Raw genomic sequence first — 25,637 nt, 5'->3', positions numbered from 1 at the left:
TGCAATGTAGGAATGACCCAGCTAATACAATCATATGAAAATTGCTGTTCAAAACAACTGGAAACTCGGAACTCTTCGACTTCAGTGAGTTCAAGACAACTGGGAAAAAACGAGCTCCGTCTGAGAAAAATTGTTTTTCCAGGTTCCAAGTTCTCTTTAAACCACCATTATAGCAAGCTCGTGCCCGACGGCACAGTCTATGACGTTGCACGCAACCATTGGTTGATGAATGCAACGTCTGAGCAGGGGAGCGCGACCGAATTTACGCTCAGCTTTATAGCCTGCGTTTACACCAGCAAGTTTATACAATTGTGTTTAGTGGAAGCGCGGTGAGACGCTCTACAGTGCGCGCGGGACTACACTCTGACCTACACACCAGCTGGCATCTGCAACAAGAAGTACAATTTTGCATGTACACATAAAAATACTATTTATTACATCTGCAGAAAACAACAATTGTCAAGTGAACCTTAAATAATTCTACCATCATGGAACTTGACGCGTCTATCATTCTCCCTGCGCTCTTCTTTACCATTCTTGCTGTTGTCTTGGCAGCCAAATTCATCCTCAAAAAACAACCAGAGGAGAAGAAGAACAGGGTTAAAGTAGGCAACGGAGACGACATTCTTCCTTCCAGAGCATTGGCACCAGCAGTAGCAGTAGTGGAAGTACCAAAAATGGAGATACCACCACCGGTGATTGTATCAAAAGTGGAGGTACCCCCACAAGTGGTAGAAGCTGAAGTTATAACCGAGCCAGTAACAGTTGCCCCAGTACTTGAAGAGATCAATGTTGTAGAAGAAGAGACAGTTAAAGAGCCTGAAATTATCCCCGAGGTTCAGGTAAGATATTCTGTTTAGCTTCATTGACCTGTTATGAATAGAACATCTGGCCATAGGTAATTATTTGACTAATTGGTTTGAAGATGATGAAGTGACTATTTGGCAACTCCAGAACTTCATGAACTGACCACAGCCTTTGTTGCATAGTACCTGGCCAGAAAACACTGCAATTGCTCTACTTTTAAATTAAAACTATTCTAAATCAATATCGTTTTAAATCAAATTTTGTGTAAAGTTGTGCCATTTACGCACTGCTTAAGCACGTCATTTGCAACATCAATGCATTTCTCTTGCAGGCTATTTCACATCAAATACGAATTCCACCAAAAGCTGTTGTCTCTTTTGATAATCTAACATAAAATGTGTTTATTCAGTTAATACATCCTTACATTTCAAGCTGGATTTAAAATGGGCCCAGCTTGTATTGTCACAGAAGGGAAAATGACAATGAAAAACCATCTGTGTCTCCAAGACCATTAATACAATACTTGATTTATAATGCCCATTTAGCTAATGACTGTGTTATGTGCATTCCAGAGCCAATGCTCTAAAGCGCACAATAAGCAGAACTGAATGTACCTTGTCTCCCAAGGGCACTCAGCATTTTGACCCCCATACCTGCCCCCCATGTATACTATAGTGCAACTGACCCTTTCCATCACAAGCCTATATGAGCCCTTTACAAGACCCTGACTAAAGACAGAATGTGCCCACTGCTGCTTTAACCTGACACACACGTCACAGAGAATACATTGGAGACACCCTCTATGTTTGGTCCCAAACATACAGTATTTTCTATATTTAACGACCGTGAGGTCAAGAGTATTTGGACAGTGACTCATGTTTTGTTGTTTTGGCTCTATACTTCAGCACTTTGGATTTTAAGTGATACAATGTCAATGAGGTTAAAGTGCAGACTGCCATCTTTCATTTGAGGGTATTTTAATCCATATGGGGTAAACCGTTTAGAAATTACAGCATGTTTTGTACATAGTCTCCCCATTTTAGGGAACCAAAAGTATCTGGACATTAAAGTAGTCAAAAGTTTAGTATTTGGTTCCATATTCCTAGCACGCAATAACTACATCAAACCCGTGACTCTACAAACTTGTTGGATGCATTTTCAGTTTGTTTTGGTTGTGTTTCAGATTATTTTGTGCCCAATAGAAATGAATGGTGAATTAATACTGAATGAATCATGAATAATGAAGGATGAGAACGTAACAGAGGCACAAAAATAATGCCCCAAGACATGCTAGCCTCAACAGGGGAGGTTAGCATTTTAAAATAATGCCCCAAGACATGCTAGCCTCAACAGGGGAGGTTAGCATTTTAAAATAATGCCCCAAGACATGCTAGCCTCAACAGGGGAGGTTAGCATTTTAAAATAATGCCCCAAGACATGCTAGCCTCAACAGGGGAGGTTAGCATTTTCCAATAATGCCCCATAGTGACTTTATCACTATGTTAGTGGCACCGTGCCATCTAAGTTGAGGTGGTTTGTGTGTACATTACCACCTGCCGTGCATTTTGCCGCGCTCACATGCTCCACATGCTAGTCGGAACTCGGACATCGCGGACTTCCTAACTGGTTGAACGTGGCACGTGGATAACTACAACCAGTTAGCAAGTGGGACATTTGTGAGTTTCCTAGTTAGGGCTAACACGTGAACGCAGCATTACTGTCTGAGCTTTACTATTAGGTTTATTTTTTACAGTTGCATTTAAAGTGCACATTAAAGAGTTCTCTCTCTCTCAAGGTGAAACAATCAATCAATCCAATTTATTTATAAAGCCCTTTTTATATCAGCAGATGTCACAAAGTGCTTATACAGAAACCCAGCCCATACAGCCTTCAAAGTTATGAGAGACATAACTTCTCTCCGTTGCCTGCTATATGGGACCCAGCCAAGTTGTGCTGCTGCAGCCCTGGGGCTGGGGGAGCTCACTGGCGAGTCTACATACAGTACTAATGGCATGGCACCTCGTGTGGCTGGCTTTCTGAGGGGCTAGATTAGAATAACATGGTGTCTGTTTTATCTCTCCACTTTTATCACCATCAGCATTCACATCAATGATCTGGTGCTGGGCTCTCATTTACCGCATTAGACAACCACCATGCACTGCACCGCTCTGCACAAGTTTGAAGTCTAATATTATCTACAGTAACATGTGTGTGTGTGTATGTTTTACCGGTTTCACATCATTGATCTGGCCTCTCATTTACCATGTTGGTAGCTAACCTGCACTACTCTACTCTGCACAAATGTAATACAATTGAAGTGGAGTAACATCTTGATAGATCCATAGGTGATATGCGATACAATTATGTACTGTAACTGCATAGTATGCATAACCGTTGTCAGCAGCGGTGCAAACTGCATATTTACATTCTAACTGGAGGTATAGAGTTCTAAAATCACTAAACATTTGCTCTGCGACCGAGGCTACATCTTGGAGCTGTGGAATTTGGGGCTCCTTCCTGTGCTGCTTGCTTTGCTGAAAGTGTTCCCTTATCGTTACCCCAACCCTCTCTCCTCCCCTTTCCTCTCCTTCATTCCCTCTGTCTGCTCGTGTTTTTCCTGTATGTCTGTGTGTGCTTAGCAGCAGAGGCATGCTCTGTGTCACGTCCATAGTCTTCCCTTCTGTTTGAACTTCACATTTCTGTTCCTTAATCTTCTCTCACTATCACTCTCCTGTGTTGTTTTGGGTGTGGGGGTCAGTGTAAGGTGCTCATAAATGTGTGTTACTGTCCTGGACACACACCCTTCTCAAATCCAATAGACTAGTATAGACCCTATAGAGCAGCCACTATAGAGCAGCCACTGACAAATGTAAAGAGAAACATTAAGATCAGAAGCCAACCCACAGTCATTCTTCAATATACTCACTATACTCCATCAACAGCATTGAAGAGTACTTTCTCCATCAAATGTTCAATGACACATTCCCAAGACAGAGGGTAACAAACAAGGAAAGAGAGTATTGAATATTCAGCAGTCTTTTTTTGCTTGTTATGGGTCGGGTCTGCAAACCTTTTTAACTGTACCCTACACCTATAGTAGTCTGTGAATATGCCACATGTTATCGTGGCCCCGTCAAAACCAGAAAGGACACAATCTCCACTAAAGCCCATTATTCCATACTTAAGCTGTAGCAGCGTTGGAACATTGTATGAGTGTGTGTGTGTGCGCACGTGTCGTGGAGGAGCACACAGTATAGCATACATACATGTACACAGACACGTCAGCCTATAGTGACCAATCAGGGGCCATGACTTATTAACTCCTAGTATCCAGGCCTTGTCAAGTCAATGTCTGCATTGTGTTCTGAGATTAAGACTGCCCCCTTCTCTCCTCAGTGCTGCCCACTTAACTATCTGGTGATATATGCACTCTATAGATGTGTGTATGTGTCAGGGTTGGCCTTAAGGTAGTGTAACCGATGTGAAATGGCTAGCTAGTTAGCGGGGTGCGCGCTAATAGCGTTTCAATCGGTGACGTCACTCGCTCTGAGACCTTGAAGTAGTTGTTCCCCTTGCTCTGTAAGGGTCACGGCTTTGTGGAGCGATGCTTCGTGGGTGTCAGTTGTTGATGTGTGCAGAGGGTCCCTGGTTCGGGGCGAGGAGAGGGACGGAAGCTATACTGTTACAGTAGCAAAGATACTGTAGTATGCTTCTGGCTGAGATTGATGTAAAATAGCATTCTTGTTTTACATGTTCCAATGGCTGCGACACTCCACACCCTGCCCCCATACCCATCCTTTCTTGTTGTACAGTCAGAAAGAGTTAACCTCTTCCATCGTGTTGAAACACACTATACATGGGAATGTGTCTGGGCCTGCTAGCTAACTCACTGCTCCCACTGAGAAGGCAGAGATACACACAGGCAACAGCTGGAGCCAGCTGTTCTTTTGTCAGATGCAACATGGAGGACACTGTTATCAGGAAGTAGTTTGCTGCCTGTCGAAGGCTGTTAACGTGTTTTTATACAGGCAAAACATTCTTAGTATATAAGGGCCAATGTATGGTACCCTTTGAGTGCTCATTGGGTAAATCCAATGTTTGTCAGTTGTCCCATGAGGAACCCATAAGTAACTCAGATTTATCTTAAGACAGTACACAGTGGGAGTTATGTGTATGGTACACAGACTACAAGAGGAGACTAGGGAGTATTTCTCAGAACAGTCCTCAGCTCTCTGCTCTCTTGTGTGTTCATCAGACTCCTAACAGTAGCCTGTGATGGAATCTGCAGGGCTGCTTACTCATTGGTCAAGCTCTCCGCTGACCTACCTCTCTTGGTATTTCCCCTCGTTTCTCTGCCTACCTACCTCTGCATGCACGCTGGAGCTACAGTTTGCTCTGGTCCCTGTTGTCCTTTCCTTTCCCAGCTGGACTTCACACCCAGATCCAGGCAGGCACCCATCCCCATGAGAAGACAATGCCATGGCTTCACATCACATTACAACCACTAATTCCCCTTTGTAACACGGGCATTGGCCCATGACAAGAAGTTGGCAGTTGGCACTGACACTGTAGTGGGCACTGACTCCCTCTCTCCCCAGCTTGACTCACCATAGAGCTGAAACCCTGGTGTCTTTTCTGGCCATGTTGGGCCCTGCGCTGTGCACTAGACAAGTCAACACAGAGGAATGGAGGAGGTCTGCCCAGTACCGGAGTGAGAGGGGGAAGAGTGGAAGCATGAGGGAGTCATTTCCATTCTTAAAAGGTTAGCCAATCCCCCAGTGAAAAGCTAAGAAACAGCAGCTCTTTGTAAGTTCATTGGCCAGGCCTGCACAGGCCTCTTGGCAGGTAGTTCCTATTAAAAGCAACCGTCAACTGCAGTGCTGTATACTGTATGTCTAAACAGTACAGTACATGCTTTCTATACAGTGTTGGAGGAAGTCATGGTGGGTTGTGCTGTTTCCTATAGAAGTGTTGCTGCTCTGGATCGGTGTATTGTTCTGCCAAAACAACAGATAAACTGTATCATGTGATTCACCCTTTTGATTGCCGTCATGTGGCCTGAATCATTGAGGATGTTCTTACTTAATAAAAGTCAGCTGTTTCGGATAACAGAACAAGGGCAAAACTATTGTATAATTTTAGTAATAATCAAACATATTCCAAGTCAATCATTATTCGTGAGAATCAACATTTGGACTCAATTCAGAGCCAATGACATGCTGAAATGAAACCTCACCCACAGTCTCCAGTCCAGTGGTGATGTCATCGATGGCACAATGGTGTAGGATCTCATTCCTGCAGGCCGCCACAGCACACTGTGACCATTGACTGCCAGGACACAAAGCTGTGTGTGTTTGTGCCTGTTAACAACACATCTATTAGCAACACTCTATGGCTAGCTCTGCACTTGAGAGTTCTGAACACTAATTGGCTTCATGCTACCCCACCGGATGTTCCTCGCTGTATAGCTCCACATACTGTCGAGGTATGTCTGTCGTTGTTTCATTCATTGGTAATATCAGCCACCGATAAGGCAGTGGCTTTGGGGGAACAATGTGTCTGTCTGTACACAGAGACACAGAGCAGGGGTGGGAGGTTGCTGAGACAACAGGACACTATTTCATCCCAGATGCCTTGGCCCATTGCCCTGAGCCTCTTTTCAGGGGATTGTCTGATGGACTGCAACAACATGACACAAACAGCCTGGTACCCCCTGGTCATCTCAATGGAGGAAGAGAAGAGAACTGGCATGGACAATACACCCAAGGGGCTTCAGCTGAATTCTCAGCTGATGCAGTCTTGATGTGGACAGTAAATACACAAAGTTCATCCCGCTACATCAGAGGTGTGGTATCAACACCACCCTTGCCCACCACCCACTCAAGGGGCGCGGTAGCACTATAAGTTCCCTGGGGCAGCTAGAATTTCACTTGGTGGGCCAAGGGCCCTACCCCAACAACTCTTAAGAGGTTCTCCAGTGAGACCAATGCAGTTTATCACCCTTCTGTTTATTGTTGCTATAAAGGTAGCCACATTATTCAGTATCCACTTGCAGAGAGGTATCATTCTCTTCTGCCTCCTATGCACGGACCACTGTCAATGTTGCAGATGCCAGGTATCAGGTGTACACAGCTATGCAGCTGTCTATTTACCACCCCAAACCGATGCTGGCAGTAAGACCACACTCAACGAGCTGTATAGGGCCATAAACAAACAAGAAAATGCACATCCAGAGGTCGGCGTTTCTCGTGGCTGGTGATTTTAATGTAGGGAAACTGAAATCCATTTCATTTTTATTTTTTTGCATGTCACCTGTGCAACTAGAGGCGGCAAAAGTCTTGATCAGAAACACATACAAGGCCCTCCCTCACCCTCCCTTTGGCAAATCAGATCATGACTCCATCCTCCTGCTTCCTGCTTAGAAACAAAAACTAAAATAGCAAGTACTAGTGACACGCTCAATATGAAGGTGGTCCGATGAAGCGGATGCTAAGCTACAGCACTGTTTTGTTTGAGGAGTTTACAACATGAGTCACTGGCTTCATAATAAGTGCATCGACGACTTCGTCCCCACAGTGACCGTATGTACATACCCCAACCAGAAGCCATGGATTACAGGCAACATCCGCACTGAGCTAAGGGTAGAGCTGCCGCTTTCAAGGAGCGGAACACTAATCTGGACACACAGGAAATCCCGCTACGACCTCCGATGAGCCATCAAACAGACAAAGCATCAATACAGGACTAAGATCGAATACTACTACGCCGACTCTGACGCTCAATGGATGTGGCAGGGCTTGCCAACTATTACGGATTACAAAGGGAAACTCAGCTGTGAGCTGCCCAGCGACGCAAGCCAAGCTTAAATGCCTTCTATTCTCTATTCTCGCTTTGAGGAAAGCAACACTGATCCATGCATGAGAGCATCAGCTGTACCGGACAACTGTGTGATCTCGCTCTCCGTAGACGATGTAAGACCATTAAACAGGATAACATTTACAAGGCCGAAGGGCCAGACGGAATACCAGAACGAATACTCAGAGCATGCACCTCAGGAGGCGGAAAAGATTTGACATGAACCCTCAGATCCTCAAAAAGTTCTACAACTGCACCATTGAGAGCATCTTGACTGGCTGCATCACCGCTTGGTACGATAACTGCACGGTGGTGAGTATGGCCCAGTACATCACTGGGGCCAAGCTCCCCACCATCCAGGACCTCTATACCAGGTGGTGTCAGAGGAAGGCCCATAAAATTGTCAAAGACTCCAGTCACCCAAGCCATAGACTGTTCTGTCTGCTACCACACAGCAAGCGGTACCAGTTCACCAAGTATGGAAGAGAAGGGACCCTGAAGAGCTTATACCTCTAAGCCATAAGACTGCTAAACAAGACTGCTGAATAGCTAATCAAATACACTGGCTCTATGCACACACTGGACTCTACCCCCCCCCCCCCCCCCCACACACACACACACACACACACACATACTTACACTGACACCCCACACACACATACACACTACATACGCCCACCCAAACATAACACGTGCACACATGCATACTGAGGCCACACTCACACACCCATACACACACTTTCACACTTACCACATACACTGCTGCTACTGTCTATCTACGCTGTTGCCTAGTCACTGTACCTCTATCTATATGAATATAGCTGCCTCAATTACCTCATACCTCTGCACATCGACTCGGTACTGGTACTCCCTGTATATAGCCATGTTATTGTTACTCATTATTGTTATCAACTGTGTATTTATTCCTTGTGTCACTATTTCTAAGTAAGCATTTCACTGTTAGTCTACACCTGTTGTTTGTGAAGCATGTGACAAATACAATTTGATTTGATGTGCTCATGCTGTGAGGTCATGGCCCATACACGCTAAGGATAAAAGGTTCTACCTGGAACCAAAAAGGGTTCTCCTATGGGGACAGCCGAAGAACCTTTTTGGAACCCTTTTTTCTAAGAATGTACTGACCCAAAATGGCTGAGTGCATGTCAGTGGATGCCACATTTACAGCAAGAGGTCAGAGGTCAATGTCACTGTATGAGCTGAGTGAGGGGTTAATTGGACAGGCTGTTATTAACAGGGCTCTAAATCCTCTACAAGCCATCCTACAGCTCTTGGACTACGTTTGGTGTCTGGGTGGTACAGACACCGTTAGAAAAATGAAAGTTACTTGAGGAGCCTAAGAGATGATGACTGATGCAGAATGGAATAATGACCTCATACACTTCTACTAGAGAGAGCTCTCTGACCAAATTAGGAGATGTAAAAATGGAGTATTGGTGATGATGTTGAATCTTAGACTTACAAAATGTGAGCAATGCATCATCTCATTCTAAAGCAGTGGTATTCAAGGTCAGTAGAACTGCAATGGGGTTTTTGAGGAAATGTATTTATTGGTTTATTTTCATTTTGATAAGAGATCAAAATGCAATGAATGGAAGTTCATTTGTTGATATAAAATCTACATTTAACGATTTTAAGATTGTGTCATTAGATTTGTGGTAGGGTGGGGTTGCGAGAAATTCTGGCCCAAAAAATGTGGTCCCCGCGGAAAAGGTTTGAATACCATTGCTCTAAAGGGATTCTATAAACCTACATTCAGCCCTACTATGACCCTGAATAAGATAGCTTTTGTGAATGTGTGAGTTGGGTCCTATGCATGGAGTATTTTGGTGTTTAATAGCTGAGGAATTCAGTGGCAGAGGGGAAGAGGCTGTTGGTGGGTAGGTCTGCTAAATGGATTCCATTACAGTGGTTGGGTGTGAGTAGTCTAAAGAGGGCTGCTCAGGGGTTAGGCTATGAGACACAGTTGGGCCTGGTAGAATCCATGCCCCTGGCCTGCTCTGTCTACTACCATTTGTTACTGTGGCGGGTTAGTCAACATGTCCATCGTCATAAAGTCTGCTCCAAGAGGAGGGGTAGGGTTGTGACACAGGTGGCCATGTCCTTCCTCTGCTAAATTTAATATACACTTTAAAGTCATGTGGACAATTTTTATAGACACAAATATGAGCAGCCACAGGCAGAAATGTCAACAAAACATTTAATATTTTGATTAAATCACCTTCAGCTTCTTTCCTTCACTTTGGTCTTCTACATTTGGAGAATTTAAAACTACTTTAGAGCTGGACTTTACTGTAAATGAGCACCCTACTTATACTCTTAGTTCTAAGCTTTAGCCATTGTTACTCTGATCAGAGATGACAGGAGGCCTCTGGCAGCGCGTCAAGCCCTGAGCCCACTGTGACCCCATATGTGACCTCACTGTGTCTCTGTGTCCTCACTGTGAGATTAGTTCTCCCAAGTATCAGACACTAAAAGCATTAAAATATATTTTTGGTGCATTGTGTGCGTGTGTGTATGTGTGTGAGTTCCTGCGAATCCAGTTCTGTCAGGGCTATGGAAAGTTCTGGAGAGGGAGGGGAGGAGATGGATTGAAGGGGGGTTTATTTGTGCCTGTGTCATTGGCAGGCGGCATACAGAGAGGACACAGCCACTAAACAAGAACCTGAGAGAGAGCTGCAAATGACAGCTGTCACTCATAGAAGAACCATTACAATGTGTCAAGAGATTATCACGTCCACAGGGCTCAGCAGTTGAGTCAGCAATTTGTAGAGGTTTGCACAAAATATGCAGGTTTTACATTTCAGCATGTGAAGGATGATATTCTGGGTTATGTCCCTCCAACACCAATTTCAGAGCAGAAAAAAGCCTTTTCTACTTTTTATAGAATGTGGGATGCGATACCGTTTAAGTATATGGCTATATTTTCCCACCATAGACCTACCCTTATAGACTGGGGCAATTTGGATACTATGGGGGTGTCCTATTGCTGTCTTTAGTGACAATTTGACAGACACTCCCTCTGTATTTTTGCATGAGTTCTGTTCAGTGGTTCTATTCTTGGCAGTTTCCCAAAGTCAGTACTGGTTGAGCTGATGAGTTCTCATATACAATCACTGGGCTCAGTCATCTCTGTCTTATATTCCCCAGGAGGCTATGCATGACAAACAACACTCATCACTTCTTATTGTTATTACCGTGAGCAGTTGGTTCCACTAATGTAATTGTCTCAGGTACTATAGAAACAAGTCTAGCCTAATGCTCTGCTATATTTAGAACCTAGGACTGCGAGGTTGGGAATACAACACAATTCCCTATTAACCTCCATTAGCCGCTACACTGACCATTGAAGGCCATTGGAAAACAAAGTCATGTTCGTAGTCAGATGTTTTTGCTCAATATTAATCACAATTCCATTGTTTTAAACAGCATTTCAGGTGTACAGTAAATGATATCTGTTATACACTTTGTCCCTGCAGGCTGTGCCAGAGCCCGTGCCAGAACCCGTGGTTGAGCCAGAACCCGTGCCTGAGCCCATCCCTGAGCCAGAGCCCATCCCAGTCGTTGTTGAGGAGCCCATCCTTGAGCTCATCGCCAAACCTGTATCTGTGGTGAAGGAGGTCCCCGTCAGAGAGCCCACCCCTGAGCCAGCGAGGGAACCCAACCCCAAGCCAGCGAGAGAACCCAACCCCAAGCCAGCGAGGGAACCCAACCCCAAGCCAGCGAGGGAACCCACCCCTGAGCCCATCTTCGTGCCAGAGCCAGAGGACCTTGAGAGCAACGGTAGTATGTTTTAATAGTTTTTTGGTGTCAGCTAATTGTCAGCTATGGGTACAGTCAGTCGTCCAAAAGCAGATCAAGTTTGACTACCTGAATGGATTGACTTTAGCAATGACTAACTGCATCAAACCAATCTCAAAGGGCCCTAATGCATTAACCGGATGCACATCACTGCATACCCAGCAAATCCTCATATAAACTGGATATGGGGTGTCTAGCAGATACACTGGCTTGTGTATACGCTGTGGGGGTAGATCCTCCATTGACACATCCCCTTACAGTCTTGAGACTTGCCCTCCTTTTACTGGAACTGAGTTGTGCATTCAAACCAGCCACCATTTTGTCTTTCGGTCAGGTCTTTTCTGATCCCTCGAGGCCCCAGGTCTCCATTGAGGCAGGTCTCATTGTGCCAGATTACAGTAAGTGTTTCCAGGTGAGAGGTCAGGCCTCCCTGGAATACTGTACAATACAACCACACAGAGCCACACAAACACAAGAGCTTTGTGCCTACATGGCCTTTTATACTGTCATGTGTATATATCTGACTAGGTTTCGGTTGGACGCCTCCTTTTGTTATTTGTAGACTCCAAATTGACCGCAAAAAGTCCAAACGAATACTGTATCATATTTGACTAAAACATAGTATACGATCACATAACTGTATATCTCTCTATTATGTGTGGCAATACTTTGGAACAGATTTTCAAAATTAAAATAACTTGGAACTGATTTGCTGTTGTTTTAAAAAAAATTAAATATACATGTTTTTATTTTTTTGCTCAAAAAACTTGGGTGGCCAAATAAAATCACCTGTGGGCCAAATTTGGCCAGAGGGCCACCAGTTGGGGAAACCTGCCTTACAGTATATCCTCACTGAATAGCATACTGGCCACTGCTGCTGCAGGCGGGCAATCATCACTGTACGTGTGTGCAGGGGAGATAACTCGTTTCCAGAACAAAACATATGGTAAAGCTGTCTTTTTGCATGTTGAGATGGTAAAGGGGAAAAATGTGGACTTTAAGGCCAAATTTGATCTCATGTCTCCACCTCACCAACAGTTAACTGTTGATTGACAGTGAAACATGAGTTTCATTAAGTGACATGGATGGATGATCGCTGTAGGGGAGTTTGGTTTTTAGAACAAACTGGTTAGCAAGGAATGTACATTGAGTATACCAAACATTAGGAACACCTTCCTAATATGGAGTTGCACCCCCCCTTTTGTTTTCAGAACAGCTCCATTTTCGCAGGGCATTGACTCTACAAGGTGTTCCACAGGAATGCTGGCCCATGTTGACTCCAATGCTTCCCACAGTTGTGTCCAGTTGGCTGGATGTTCTTTGTGTGGTGGACCATTCTTGATACACACAGGAAACTGTTGAGCGTGTAAAACCCAGCAGCATTGCAGTTCTTGACACACTCAAACCGGTGTGCTTGGCAACTACTACCATACCCAGTTCAAAGGCACTTAAATATTTTGTCTTGCCCATTCGACCTCTGAATGGCACACATACACAATCCATGTCTCAATTACCTCAAGGCTTAAAAATCCTTATTTAACCTGTCTCCTCCCCTTCACCAACGCTGATTGAAGTGGATTTAAGAAGTGACATCAATAAGGGATCATAGCTTGCATCTGGATTCACCTGGTCAGTCTATGTCATGAAAGAGCAGGTGTTCTTAATGTTTTGTATACTCAGTGTATTTATTGTGTCATTTGAAGTTGACAGTTACCTAAGGACAGAAAATGAACACTAGTTCACTGTAATGCAGTTCCATGGAGCTACAACTATGTGAGGTCTTAACTCTTGTCATCCTATGATCATGTTTAAGATCTCTATGTACCCTTTCAGGTGTTACATGAAACACCACATTACATCTAGTTATTGAGCTTGTATCTTCTCGGTTGAATGGACTCCTTGAAAAACTGATCAGTGTCTCTTTCACTATCAGACCTGTCTATAGGATATGGCCTGGTTTGTACCACTGTCTGTATCAGTAAAGTCTATTCCTCTAAATGAGAGACAAACTGCCTCACTAAGACACGGGACTGTTGGGGTCTGGTTCCACCAATAGCACAGGGTTGTAATGTCACTCTGTGTACTGTAAATTGAATCAGTGACGTTGGCACACATAAAAGTGAATCAGCCATCTGACTCTGAATTGAATTACGGCCACACGGTCACTCTTGGCTCCGTTTTGACTGTACTACTACTACTGTGTGTCCTTCCTGTATTCCTGATATACTGTAGCAACAACAGGACTGTAACTAACAGCCACAGAGGTCCCAGAGGACTTAGAAATCCTCCAAACATTTATCTGTGTGTGCATGCGTCCGTTCGTGTGAACATGCAAGTGTGTGTACTGTATGTATGAATGATGTGTATGTGTGTGTTGACCATGGTCCCTCCTGTTTTCTTTGACGTGGCATCAGCTGAGGAGGTGCACTTTACCCCAGGAATGAAGATTAGCAAGTTGGAGAAGCTGATGACCAAGGAGGAAATGGAGGAGGAGCAGAGGTGAGTGCCCCCCTCTCTCTCCCTACTGCCCCCCTTCTCCTGGCACTGTAGCATGACTCTGGTTTAACCTATCCTCCTTCTGCACGCCAATGCAACCACCTTCTCCCTCTCTTCCTCCCTCCCCTATCCTGTCCTTGTGTGTTGACCTGGCATTTAGGTGCTATGACATCTATGACACATCCATGACAACATCTCCCCTGCAGATAGAAGGGGGTTGGTCACAGAGTGGACAGTTAAACCAATAACCCACCAAAGCAGTGAGGGACGTTCCAGACTTTGTACCTGTAGCTACTAACTCCCTCAAAAGAAATGTAGACTTGAGACATCCCACTGGGCACTGACGTCAATTCAACGTCTATTCCACATTGGTTCAACGTCATTTCATTGAAATAACGTGGAAACAACGTTGATTCAACCAGTGTGTGCGGTGGGATGTTCTGTATCTTTATAGGTCACCAGATTGTAAAATAAGATTAGTGAACTTCACTGAAGAAAATTGAAGGGCACTTAAGGAAAGAGACAAAAACAACAACAAAGACTGCTTGTTTTGAAGCCTAAAGGTTACTCTTAGTTTGTAATGCTAAACATCATCCTACAGACTGTGGTGAGCTTGTGGTGGGAGGCCGGCATAGGGAGAGAACAGCCTCTCTCTCTCTCTCTCTCACACATCCTAGGGCTTGAACTTGCATAAGCAGAGGGAGGGAGGCGTTATGTGATGCCTCATATCTTTTGGTTTAGCCAGTCCTGTTCTCTGCTAGTGGAGCGGTGCAGTGAGCCTGGGGCCCAATGCTTGCTGGGGTTGGAATGACTTAGTGAGTGAGCGTGCAGGGGGCGGATGTGGACTCTGTTTAGGGGTGTGACAACAAGGGAATAACATGGATTAATAGCAGCACTTACCGTTTTGGGGGGGTGGGGTTCCCCAGTTTCTATAGCAAGGGGAGTGGATGTCTTAAACGCCATGTGATTGGTGGCTTGTGCCTTCTAACACAGGAATTGAATCAAGGTCTTAAAATATCTGCCAAGCTTGGCTCTGTTGGTTTGTTATGTTCCCATGGAGTTGCGCGCTGCGGAAGGAGGAAGGGAGGAAAGGCATGTGGGCCCTGAGTTTCAGGAATGTTTTTCTTTGTCTTTTTTGGGGAGTATGCTTCCACTCTTGTTTGAAGCCTGAGCAGTGACTCAGGCTTCATGGTTTTAAATGACCAATGATGTATTAATACATCTTTATACGATTAACTATAGTCTCATTCCAGCCCCAAACCCAGCTATATGTTACTAAATCCCTGTGCCTTGTACCCTGTGCCTTTCACTTATGTGTTTACACACAAGAGCACAGCATGTACTTGCTCACCACACCAACCGTTGGGCCTGAATTAAACTCAACCACAACTTTGGCCTAAACTTGATTTCATAAAGCTCAGTGCAATGTTTTCCTTTTGGCACTAGGTTTTGTGTGGAAAAGATGTAAGCATGTGAAAGCTATTTGCATTGCCATAAGTGCCAAAGCTGTGGTTAAGTTGTCTGTTTCCAAGCTGTGGAATTGTGAGAGTAGAGTTCTGTGCTGCTGTACATAACAGCTTTCACCCGGCCTTTATCTTTTCAGGATAGAGCTCACACCTGACTTTACCTCTCTATAAGCAACATCGACAAGCACACTGTGAGTTAGGAAGGATTATGGGTAAGGTATCATTTCACTTTACCCCCCCCCCGAGCCTCTTATCCACTCCCAAGTCTCAAAAAATACCACCTCACCTCCCTCTCCTTGCTCCCCTCACCCACTACCCAGGGTGTGACACACTGTGTGACTGGCACTCCATCACTGGTGAAGGGCAGAGCCATATACAGTACATATGTACAGTGCCTTTGGAAAGTATTCAGACCCCTTGACTTTTTCCACATTTTATTACATTGCAGCCTTATTCTAAAATGGATTCAATAAATAAAAATACAATCTACACACAATACCCCATAATGACGAAGCGAAAACATTTTTTTTTATTTTGTTGCCAATATATAAAAAACAGAAATAGCTTATTTACATAAGTATTCAGACCCTTTGCTATGAGACTCGAAACTGAGCTCAGGTGCATCCTGTTTCCATTGATCATCCTTGAGATGTTTCTGCAACTTGATGGGAGTCCATCTCTGGTAAATTCAATTGATTGGACATGATTTGCAAAAGCACACACCTGTCTATATAAGGTCCCACAGTTGACAGTGCATGTCAGAGAAAAAACCAAGCCATGAAGTCGAAGGAATTGTCTGTAGAACTCCGAGACAGGATTGTGTCAAGACACAAATCTGTGAAAGGGTACCAAAAAATGTCTGCAGCATTGAAGGTCCCCAAGAACACAGAGGCCTCCGTCGTTCTTAAATGGAAGAAGTTTGGAACCACCAAGACTCTTCCTAGAGCTGGCAGGCCAGCCAAACTGAGCAATCAGGGGAGAAGGGCCTTGGTCAGGGAGGTGACCAAGAACCCGATGGTCACTCTGACAGAGCTCTAGTGTTCCTCTGTGGAAATGGGAGAAGCTTCCAGAAGGACAACCATCTGTGTAGCACTTCCCTAATCAGGCCTTGGTAGAGTGGCTAGACGGAAGCCACTCCTCAGTAAAAGGCACATGACAGCCCGCTTGGAGTTTGCCAAAAGGCACCTAAAGACTCTCAGACCATGAGAAACAAGACTCTCTGGTCTGATGAAACCAAGATTGAACTCTTTAGCCTGAATGCCAAGCGTCACTTCCGGAGGAAACCTGGCTCCATCTCCACAGTGAAACATGGTGGTGGCAGCATCATGCTTTGGGGATGTTTACCAGCGGCAGGGACTAGGAGAAAAGTCAGGATTGAGACAAAGATGAACAGAGCAAAGTACAGAGAGATCCTTGATGAAAACCTGCTCCAGAGCGCTCAGGACCTCAGACTGGGGCGAAGGTTCACCTTCCAACAGGACAACGACCCTAAGCACACAGCCAAGACAACGAAGGAGTGGCTTCGGGACAAATCTCTGAATGTCCTTGAGCGGCCCAGTCAAAGCCCGGACTTGAACATGATCGAACATCTCTGGAGAGACCTGAAAATAGCTGTGTAGTGACGCTCCCCATCCCACCTGACAGAGCTTGAGAGGATCTGCAGAGAAGAATCGGAGAAACTCCCCAAATACTGGTGTGTCAAGCTCATAGCGTCATACCCAAGAAGACTCTATGCTGTAATCGCTGCCAAAGGTGCTTCAACAAAGTACTGAGTAAAGGGTTTGAGTACTTATGTAAATGTCATATTTCAGTTTTGTATTTTTTATAATCAGTTTTTCCTTTGTCATAATGGGGTACTGTGTGTAGGTTGATGAGGGGGAAAAACTATTTAATACATTTTAGAATAAGGCTGTAACGTAATTTTTTGGGGAAAAAGTCAAGGGGTCTGAATAGTTTCCGAAGGCATTGTATATATGACTCTGGTGAAAGCAGTGTGTATCGATGCATTCAGCCATTTACTAATTAGACTAGTATGACATCACCAACAGTGTACCTTGCCAAAAGGCGATTGGGCTGTAGGATATTGTTTTTTTGTTTTTGAACAGACCTGTTAGCCACTGATAGGCTTCCACTGATGTGGTAGAGCACACATCTGGGTCTGATAGGGCACATGCTGGCAGAGCTTGCTTTATCCTTTCTATTTTACACTTTCTGTTTGATCCCTGCCAACGACCATCAGACCTACAGTGCATTCGGAAAGTATTCAGACCACTTCCCCTTTTCCACATTTTGTTACGCTACAGCCATTCTAAAATGTATTAGATAATCTATTTTCCTCATCAGTCTACACACAGTACCCCATAATGGCAAATCGAAAACAGGTTTTTCTGACATTTTAGCTAATTTATAAAAAATTAAAACAGAAATACCTCATTTACAGTTTAATCCATTTTAGAATAAGGTTGTAACGTAACAAAATGTGAAAAAAGTAATACGTTACAAATGCACTGTACATCACTTCCCGAACATCCCTCCCCCATCCCTCCATCTACATCCCCCTGTGTCTTCAGACAGTCTAATATCCTGGAGCTTCAGGTTCTATAAGGATACAGTTAATAGTTATCATATGCTGCTGTCTCACGGCCATGTAAAACAAAGGACCCTGCGATCATGGGAAATACTGCACTGGGGCACCAATGTGGGTCATCATCAGTGCTGCAGGGGAGACTCCCCCCCCCCCCCCCCCCCCCCACCACCTTCAATTGAGATGAGATCTGTGAGGAATCATTCACAAAGGCACGTTCTTTACCTCTTAATGCTGGTACCAGAGGTGAATCCATTTAGAATTGATTGGTTGTGCGTGGCACCTGCTAAACAAATGCCTGAGAGAAAATCAGTTACTCACTTACTGCACACCCAAAATGGCTGCCATGATAGTATTGAAGAGTTTCATAATTTAGTGGTTAGGTGAGACTTTTATCAGGACCACTCTGATTTTAGGAGCCACCTGCATCTTGTGCCAATAGCTGCGCTTGTAAACACTCAGGGGGCCTTGCAGAGAGCAGTTTTAAAGTTGAATTATAGCTGAGCCCTGAACTTTAGACCTTTGCTGCTATACCATTGGGCCCTCTGCAGGCAATATTGAGGTAGTGAGACATTTAAATTGGGGCTTTTTTTTACTGTCTGTGAGAGCTGAAATGCTTTCACTATAATTGCATTTTTATTCCAGATGGTGACAGCATTTGATCAGTGTAGCCTGAAAAGGCAAATCAGGCCACTATTTGCAAGCCACCTTTATTGTCTCTACTTGATAATAAAGATCAACATTATTATTATTGCAATAAGGCTGACTCACTGGAATATAGGTATCTTCCCAACAAATGTTTTGCTCATAAACTGTTTATGTTCAGCTTACCAGTGTCTGTAGGTCTATCTATAATGTGTATTACTGTATGCCTGTCCTATCTCCAATTATAACATTGTTACATCTAGGGGCAACCTAGACTCAGGGGTAGACGTAACATAGTAAATGTAAATCCGGGACACACTAATAGTATGATAGTGTCCCGGATTTAATTTGTAGATGTCCACAATCCATTTTGTATGATATGTTACAAATTTTAATTCGTATGATATGTTACGAATTGCAATTTGTTGTGGCTAACGTTAGCTAGGTGGCAAACGTTAACTAGACTAAAGGTTAGGTTTAGGAATTAGGTTAAATGGTTAGGGTTAGGAGAAGGGTTAGCTAACATACTAAGTAGTTGCAAAGTTGCTAATTAGCTAAAATGCAAGAGTTGTCTGGGCTGAGATTTGAAAACGCAACCTTTGGGTGCCTAGACATTCGCGTTATACTCCCACCCATCCACCCTGGCCAACCACCCTACTTTCGTTTTTGCCTTAACTAACCTTTTACTGCAGTGGGCTAAATCAGGGTCACACAGACTGTTTATTGGTAGTCTTAAACAAAACTACTTTGACACCAAAGTATTTTTCTAAATGATTTAACCTTTATTTAACAAGGCAAGTCAGTTAAGAACAAATTCTTATTTACAATGACGGCCTACCGGGGAACAGTGGGTTAACTGCTTTGTTCAGGGGCAGAACAACAGATTTTTACCTTGTCAGCTCGGGGATTTGATCCAGCAACCTTTTGGTTACTGGCACATCGCTCTAATCACTAGGCTACCTGCCGCCCCAAATATACACCACATTGTTATGGGCTTAAAAAAGAAGACGCATGTACCATGTCAGATATGGAGTTGAAATGTATAAAGTTTGGAGTTTGCATCCCAATATTACACTTTATATACATCACAGAAGACTGAAATATATCAAAACTGTTTGACATAGAAATACCAGATTTTCAGTTTATTAATTATGAAATTATGAAAAATATGAACATTCCACCCATGAGGCCACTATTCATTTGTCTGCAGGAAATGGCTACAGCATTTACAGACTGTATGTCAGATTCAGTCTTTAACGATTATCACGTTACACTGTGCGACGTTACCAAATGAAAATCTTGATATCAACCTGGCCAGATTGTACGATTTGCTTCAGTTCTGTCGTCACATTCTGCAATTTGCCTGCAGCGGTGTATTTGATTTGAGCATGTACCAGCACCAGCAACGCAAGCCTCACTCAATGCTTATGCGTGAGTGAAGTGAGTTCTGAATAAATTCAAATAGGCATCTTAGAAATAGTTTTCACATACAAACTTTATATGTACAAACGTTTAATTTGATTGCCGATTTTGTGCGTTTATCGAAATCCCACCAGGTAGCCAAATTTCAGATGTGTCATATAAACAAGATTATTTACAGGGAAATCGTTCTTCTTGCACAGCATGTAGGCTAAACGTTTAATTCAAACTATTATATTAATCTGACTATTCACAATAATTTTATTGTTGTGTGCATACTCAGTGGCGGCCATCTTCATATTGGTCAGTTACCGGGATCAACTCATAACACCAGCCACACTATGCGATAAAGGACAAAAAATGTGGACACCGCTAGAACTTTGTCGGAGCCTACGATTGCACGTAGCAGTACTTAATCAGCACTTAATCAGCAGACCTAGACCCTGTCACACTGAACGAGCCAAGACGTCCGACAATCATTTACGACCTAAGAATTTGTCCGCCACGTGGAAATTTTGTCTGGGACGGCAAAGTTGTGGCATAAAACGGCTAAAATCGTACAGTCTGCAAAGGCCATACGAAACGTAACATATCGTACTAAGTGGAGTGTCCCAGATATACATTTACTATGTTACGTCTAGTCTATGAGACCAGGCTGCTAGGGGAGGAATACTTGTTTCAATAGTTAATTGTTCAGCTGTCACATTCACATGCCTGCTGCATATGATAATCTGGTCTTTTTGTTACATTGCACTAATTAGGACATACTAACCTTTGAAATGGCATGCATCTCACACATTGCCATCTAACCTGCCTGGGAACTCCGTGGTGCGGGGGGTGAAGTTTCTCCCAAGTGCAGATCTAGGATCAGCTTCCCCTCTCACAACCCAAATTAATAAGGAACATGCAAAACTGACCCAAAATCAGCATCTAGGGGCAACTTCACCGTACACCAGTTGGAGGTGGTGGGGGAGGGGGATCTGTGGTGGTGGTGGTGGTGATGGGTATTCTATGGTGGTATGCTATTTTCCGGGTGTGTTTTGATCAACCTTTGGTCAGAGCACTGTCTGCTTTAGGTTTCTTGAAACCTACTAAACCCTGATGCATGCTGAAATAACAACCCTGACAATGGTGAGTGATCTCACTCTTTTCCAAATCACGAGTTTGATATCAGTCAAATTCCAATACTACAACTACTTAACATTTCTGACTCTTAAGCTAATAACAATAACTGGCTAATAATATCAATGAAATACCTATATTTGTCAATAGATAAAACTGTACCACATTGTACTGATATATTAGGACTCTATTTTTTTCAGTGCAGCTGAGTAGGCGATGAAGAAAAGGAATGACTCTACACCCACACCTTTCTATTCTTAACTTGTTTTGTGAAAAGTGATCACTGAAGAAGAACCTTTGAAACCTCTGCTGAGAAGAGCGATCTCTTCTGTTGATTGTCCGGCAACTTTGCTGTTGATATGGAAAATATATGTTGCTTTTTGTCCTCTCCCCTTTTCTTTCCTTCTTTCTTACTTTTGAAGGATGTGAATTAAAGGCTATTGCTCAACTCTGCCTGTGAATAGCATGCTGCATTACACCAAACACACAAGTGCCTCTGTGAATCTTTAGTCCCCGCCCCCTTCGCTTTCTATCTGCTGTCTTACTGGTGGCGTCTATCCTTTTGATTAGAGCAGGAATGATTCATTCTGGATTCTGAGACTCTGATAGTCGCAAAATAACGTTTGAAGATAATACATCCATGCTTATTACAAAGTATGACGTGTGGGGTGTGCAAAAAAAGTCCCAGAAAAAAGTACGTTCGGGAACCAGTGGTTTAGAAGAAATGGATGACCATTGCAATACCAATACAGTAAGGAAGTGTTTAAATAGCTATTATGGGCGAAGGGGTAGGGAAGGGTTGTGTTGTTTTTCATTGTTTTAAAATATGAAACTGTGATTTAAAGCCAAGACAAGTGATTTGCATGCAAAGGCCCCCTCTACCCAAGTCTTGGTCTGTGTGGCCACTGTCCATTGTGAGTCAGTCCCAGACACTTTAGGTAATGTAACAAATGCCAATCAGTAACATCCGAATACCCTAATGATGGCATTCTGAATGCTGAAAGAACCATATATCTCACTCCTGTCCTGACTCTGACGATCATTGGGGCTTTTGTCACTTTATATCTAACCAATGCACACTGACAATGAATGGGCTTCTTTTCATATGGGACTGAAGCTCGGCTAATGGCTAAAGTGGAATATGTGTATGACAACCCGTAGTGATTTTTGTAGAGAGATTGAAATGTTTTGTTTAAACATGACGTTTTTGGCCTTTTGTAAACTCTTGACTATTAAAAGCCAGTTTGTCTAAAACCAATGCTTGTTTAAGCCTCTTACTCATTTCCACCCACGAATCCACCCAGTAATCCACCCATTTTTCCATATCAGCACATCTAATTAAAAGCAGTAAATTCATCACATCATTGAGTTTTGCTCACCTACTTTGTTGTACATTTACATACAACACAATGCTAATCAGTATGTCATGAATTGCATCTTTCTATGTAAGCCAGATAAGGTCATACATGGATTGATGATGATATCATAACTTCAAATCTCTATACATACGCAATAATAGCTGTTCTCATTGCACCACTCGACATATGATTTCTGGTAACTAGTAGGGCTTTGTATGTTTCAGATGTGCCTTAGTTGATGTGCCTTTGTCAGGTAGGTGTTAACTTCAGTGGGACTTGAGATTGAAGCCCTCTAGAAGAAGGTCTTTTGAGGTAAAGGTCCAGTATGTGAATGATGACAATAATAAACTGTGAAGCACCTGTTTACCCCAGGATATGTTTTATACTTGTGTTTATTATAACATTAGAAGACACACAGTGTCCAACTATGTACACCTACAGTGCCTTGCGTTCTATGAAAAAAAAATACTTGTTTAAAATTATTCAAAATAAATGAAAAGTGGTGCGTGCATATGTATTCACCCCCTTTGCTATTAAGCCCCTAAATAAGATCTGGTGCAACCAATTACCTTCAGAAGTCACATAATTAGTTAAATAAAGTCCACCTGTGTGCAACCTAAGTGTCACATGATCTGTCACATGATCTCAGTATATATATATATATACACCTGTTCTGAAAGGCCCCAGAGTCTGCAACACCACAAAGCAAGGGGCAGCACCAAGCAAGCGGCACCATGAAGACCAAGGGTCAGGGACAAAGTTGTGGAGAAGTACAGATCAGGGTTGGGTTATAAAAAAATATCAGAAACTTTGAACATCCCACGGAGCACCATTAAATCCATTATTAAAAAATGTAAAGAATATGGCACCACAACAAACCTGCCAAGAGAGGGCTGCCCACCAAAACTCACGGACCAGGCAAGGGCATTAATCAGAGAGGCAAAAAAGAGACCAAAGATAACCCTGAAGGAGCTGCAAAGCTCCACAGCGGAGATTTGAGTATATGTCCATAGGACCACTTCAAGCCATACATTCCACAGAGCTGGGCTTTATGGAAGAGTGGGCAGAAAAAAAGGCCATCGCTTAAAGAAAAAAATAAGCAAACACGTTTGGTGTTTGTCAAAAAGCATGTGGGGGACTCCCCAAACATATGGAAGAAGGTTTTTGGCCATCAAGGAAAATGCTATGTCTGGCGCAAACCCAACACCTCTCATCACCCAGAGAATACCTTCCCCACAGTGAAGCATGGTGGTGGCAGCATCATGCTGTGGAGATGTTTTTCATCGGTAGGGACTGAGACACTCGTCAGAATTGAAGGAATGATGGATGGCACTAAATACAGGGAGAAACCTGTTTCAGTCTTCCAGAGATTTGAGACTGGGACGGAGGTTCACCTTCCAGCAGGACAATGACCCTAAGCATACTGCTAAAGCAACACTTGAGTGGTTAAAGGGGAAACATTTAAATGTCTTGGAATGGCCTAGTCAAAGCCCAGACCTCAATCCAATTGAGAATCTGTGGTATGACTTAAAGATTGCTGTAAACCAGCGAAACCCATCCAACTTGAAGGAGCTGGAGTGGTAGGCATGTTGTGTAAATCAAATAATACAACCCCCCCAATAATCAATTTTAATTCCAGGTTGTAAGGCAACAAAATAGGAAAAATGCCAAGGGCGGTGTATACTTTCGCAAGCCACTGTATGTTTATGTCTTACACACACGCATAGATAACAATCATGTGTGTGTTTTTTGGGGTGTCACGTGTTGTGTACACTGAGTTTCTGTTATATGTATCTATTGTGTGTATTGATGAGTGTGAGTTTGTAAGTGTGTCATATAGACCCAGGCATTGGAAGCGATGCCATCATGTCTGTGTGTATCTGTTCTAGGGTGCAAAACGATCAGTTGGCAGCCATCTTTCTCATGCTGATGCAGAACCAGGAGGCACTAGGGGAGGTGACTGAGGGAGACATGGAGGAGCAGCTCAAACTCTACTCTCTGTAGCAGAATGGGGCGGTTCTGTTATTGTCAACCTTGTATAGGGCTGAATAGCCTGTTCCCCTTTTTAAAGTGCAGGTGTCAAGCAGAGCAACTGTCAATGTATAATACCATATTTATGGTTGACTTATCATGTCAGGTCAGAATGATCCATAACAGACAAAGACAATAGGTTTAATATTCTGACACACCGGAGAGGGATAGGTTAAATGGCATTACCCATAAGACCAAAACAAATTGTACAATACTTGAATGTAAGACACAAGTCTTCATATTGTTCTTGTTCTGTTAACATTGGTTATCGTAAAGTATGGCAATGTTACAGTGGCTTTAAAAATCACATGTTCTTAGAGTATGAACAAACAATTGTAGTAACTTATTTACATTAAGTATATTGATAACACACTTTGTTTATATTACTTACATTTTTTATGAAATATTGTTGGTAAGTCACATATACTGTATGTATTTTCAGTTGTAAAGAACTATTTTGGAATGACTTTGTAGTGTTAATATAGGTAATATTGAAATATACACTGAGTGTACAAAACATGACATAGACTGACCAGGTGAATCCAGGTGAAAGCAATGATCCCTTATTGATGTCACTTATTAAATCCACTTCAGTCAGTATGGATGAAGGGGAGGAGATAGGTTAAATAAGGATTTTTAAGCCTGGAGACAACTGAGACATGGATTGGGTGAATCGGCAAGCAAAAGCTTTAAGTGCTTTGAAGGGGTTATGGGTTGTAGGTGCCAGGTGCACCGGTTTGAGTGTGTCAAGAACTGCAAAGCTGCTGGGTTTTTCACGCTCAACAGTTTCCTGTGTGTATCAAGGTCCACCACCCAAAGGACATCCTGTCCTGTCGGAAGCATTGGAGTCAACATGGGTCAGCATCCCTGTGGAATGCTTTCGACACCTGTAGAGTCCATGCCCTGACGAATTTAGGTAGGTGTTCCTAATGTTTGTACACTCAGTGTATATGTTTTTCATATATTCTAAACACTACATATTTTGAATCAAATGTTTTTAATGGATGTACATACTGTATGGAGATATTTTAGTAG

General features: G+C 43.2%; 1 protein-coding gene across 4 annotated transcripts; it reads left to right on the top strand.

The window, feature by feature from the left end:
* The first annotated feature begins 271 nt into the window (after nucleotides 1–271).
* Nucleotides 272–25,150, top strand: LOC115171414 (protein TsetseEP). Of its 4 annotated transcripts, XM_029728211.1 has the most exons (5): nucleotides 278–842; nucleotides 11,160–11,463; nucleotides 13,896–13,980; nucleotides 15,581–15,655; nucleotides 21,419–22,471. In XM_029728211.1, exons 1-4 carry the CDS (start codon nucleotides 489–491, stop codon nucleotides 15,612–15,614), a joined length of 777 nt encoding a protein of 258 aa, XP_029584071.1. In that variant the 5' UTR covers nucleotides 278–488; the 3' UTR covers nucleotides 15,615–15,655; nucleotides 21,419–22,471. The 4 variants fall into 4 exon arrangements, with proteins under 4 accessions (XP_029584070.1, XP_029584071.1, XP_029584073.1 ...); XM_029728210.1 differs by lacking the exons at nucleotides 15,581–15,655; nucleotides 21,419–22,471 and adding an exon at nucleotides 24,461–25,150 and having other exon boundaries at nucleotides 272–842; XM_029728213.1 differs by lacking the exon at nucleotides 15,581–15,655 and having other exon boundaries at nucleotides 282–842.
* Nucleotides 25,151–25,637: the final 487 nt, after the last annotated feature.

Source organism: Salmo trutta, chromosome 32 (assembly GCF_901001165.1).
Source record: "Salmo trutta chromosome 32, fSalTru1.1, whole genome shotgun sequence".
NCBI classification, from domain to species: Eukaryota; Metazoa; Chordata; class Actinopteri; order Salmoniformes; family Salmonidae; genus Salmo; species Salmo trutta.
The sequence above is the reverse complement of the archived record's forward strand: the minus strand, read 5'-3'. Positions and strand labels throughout refer to the sequence as shown.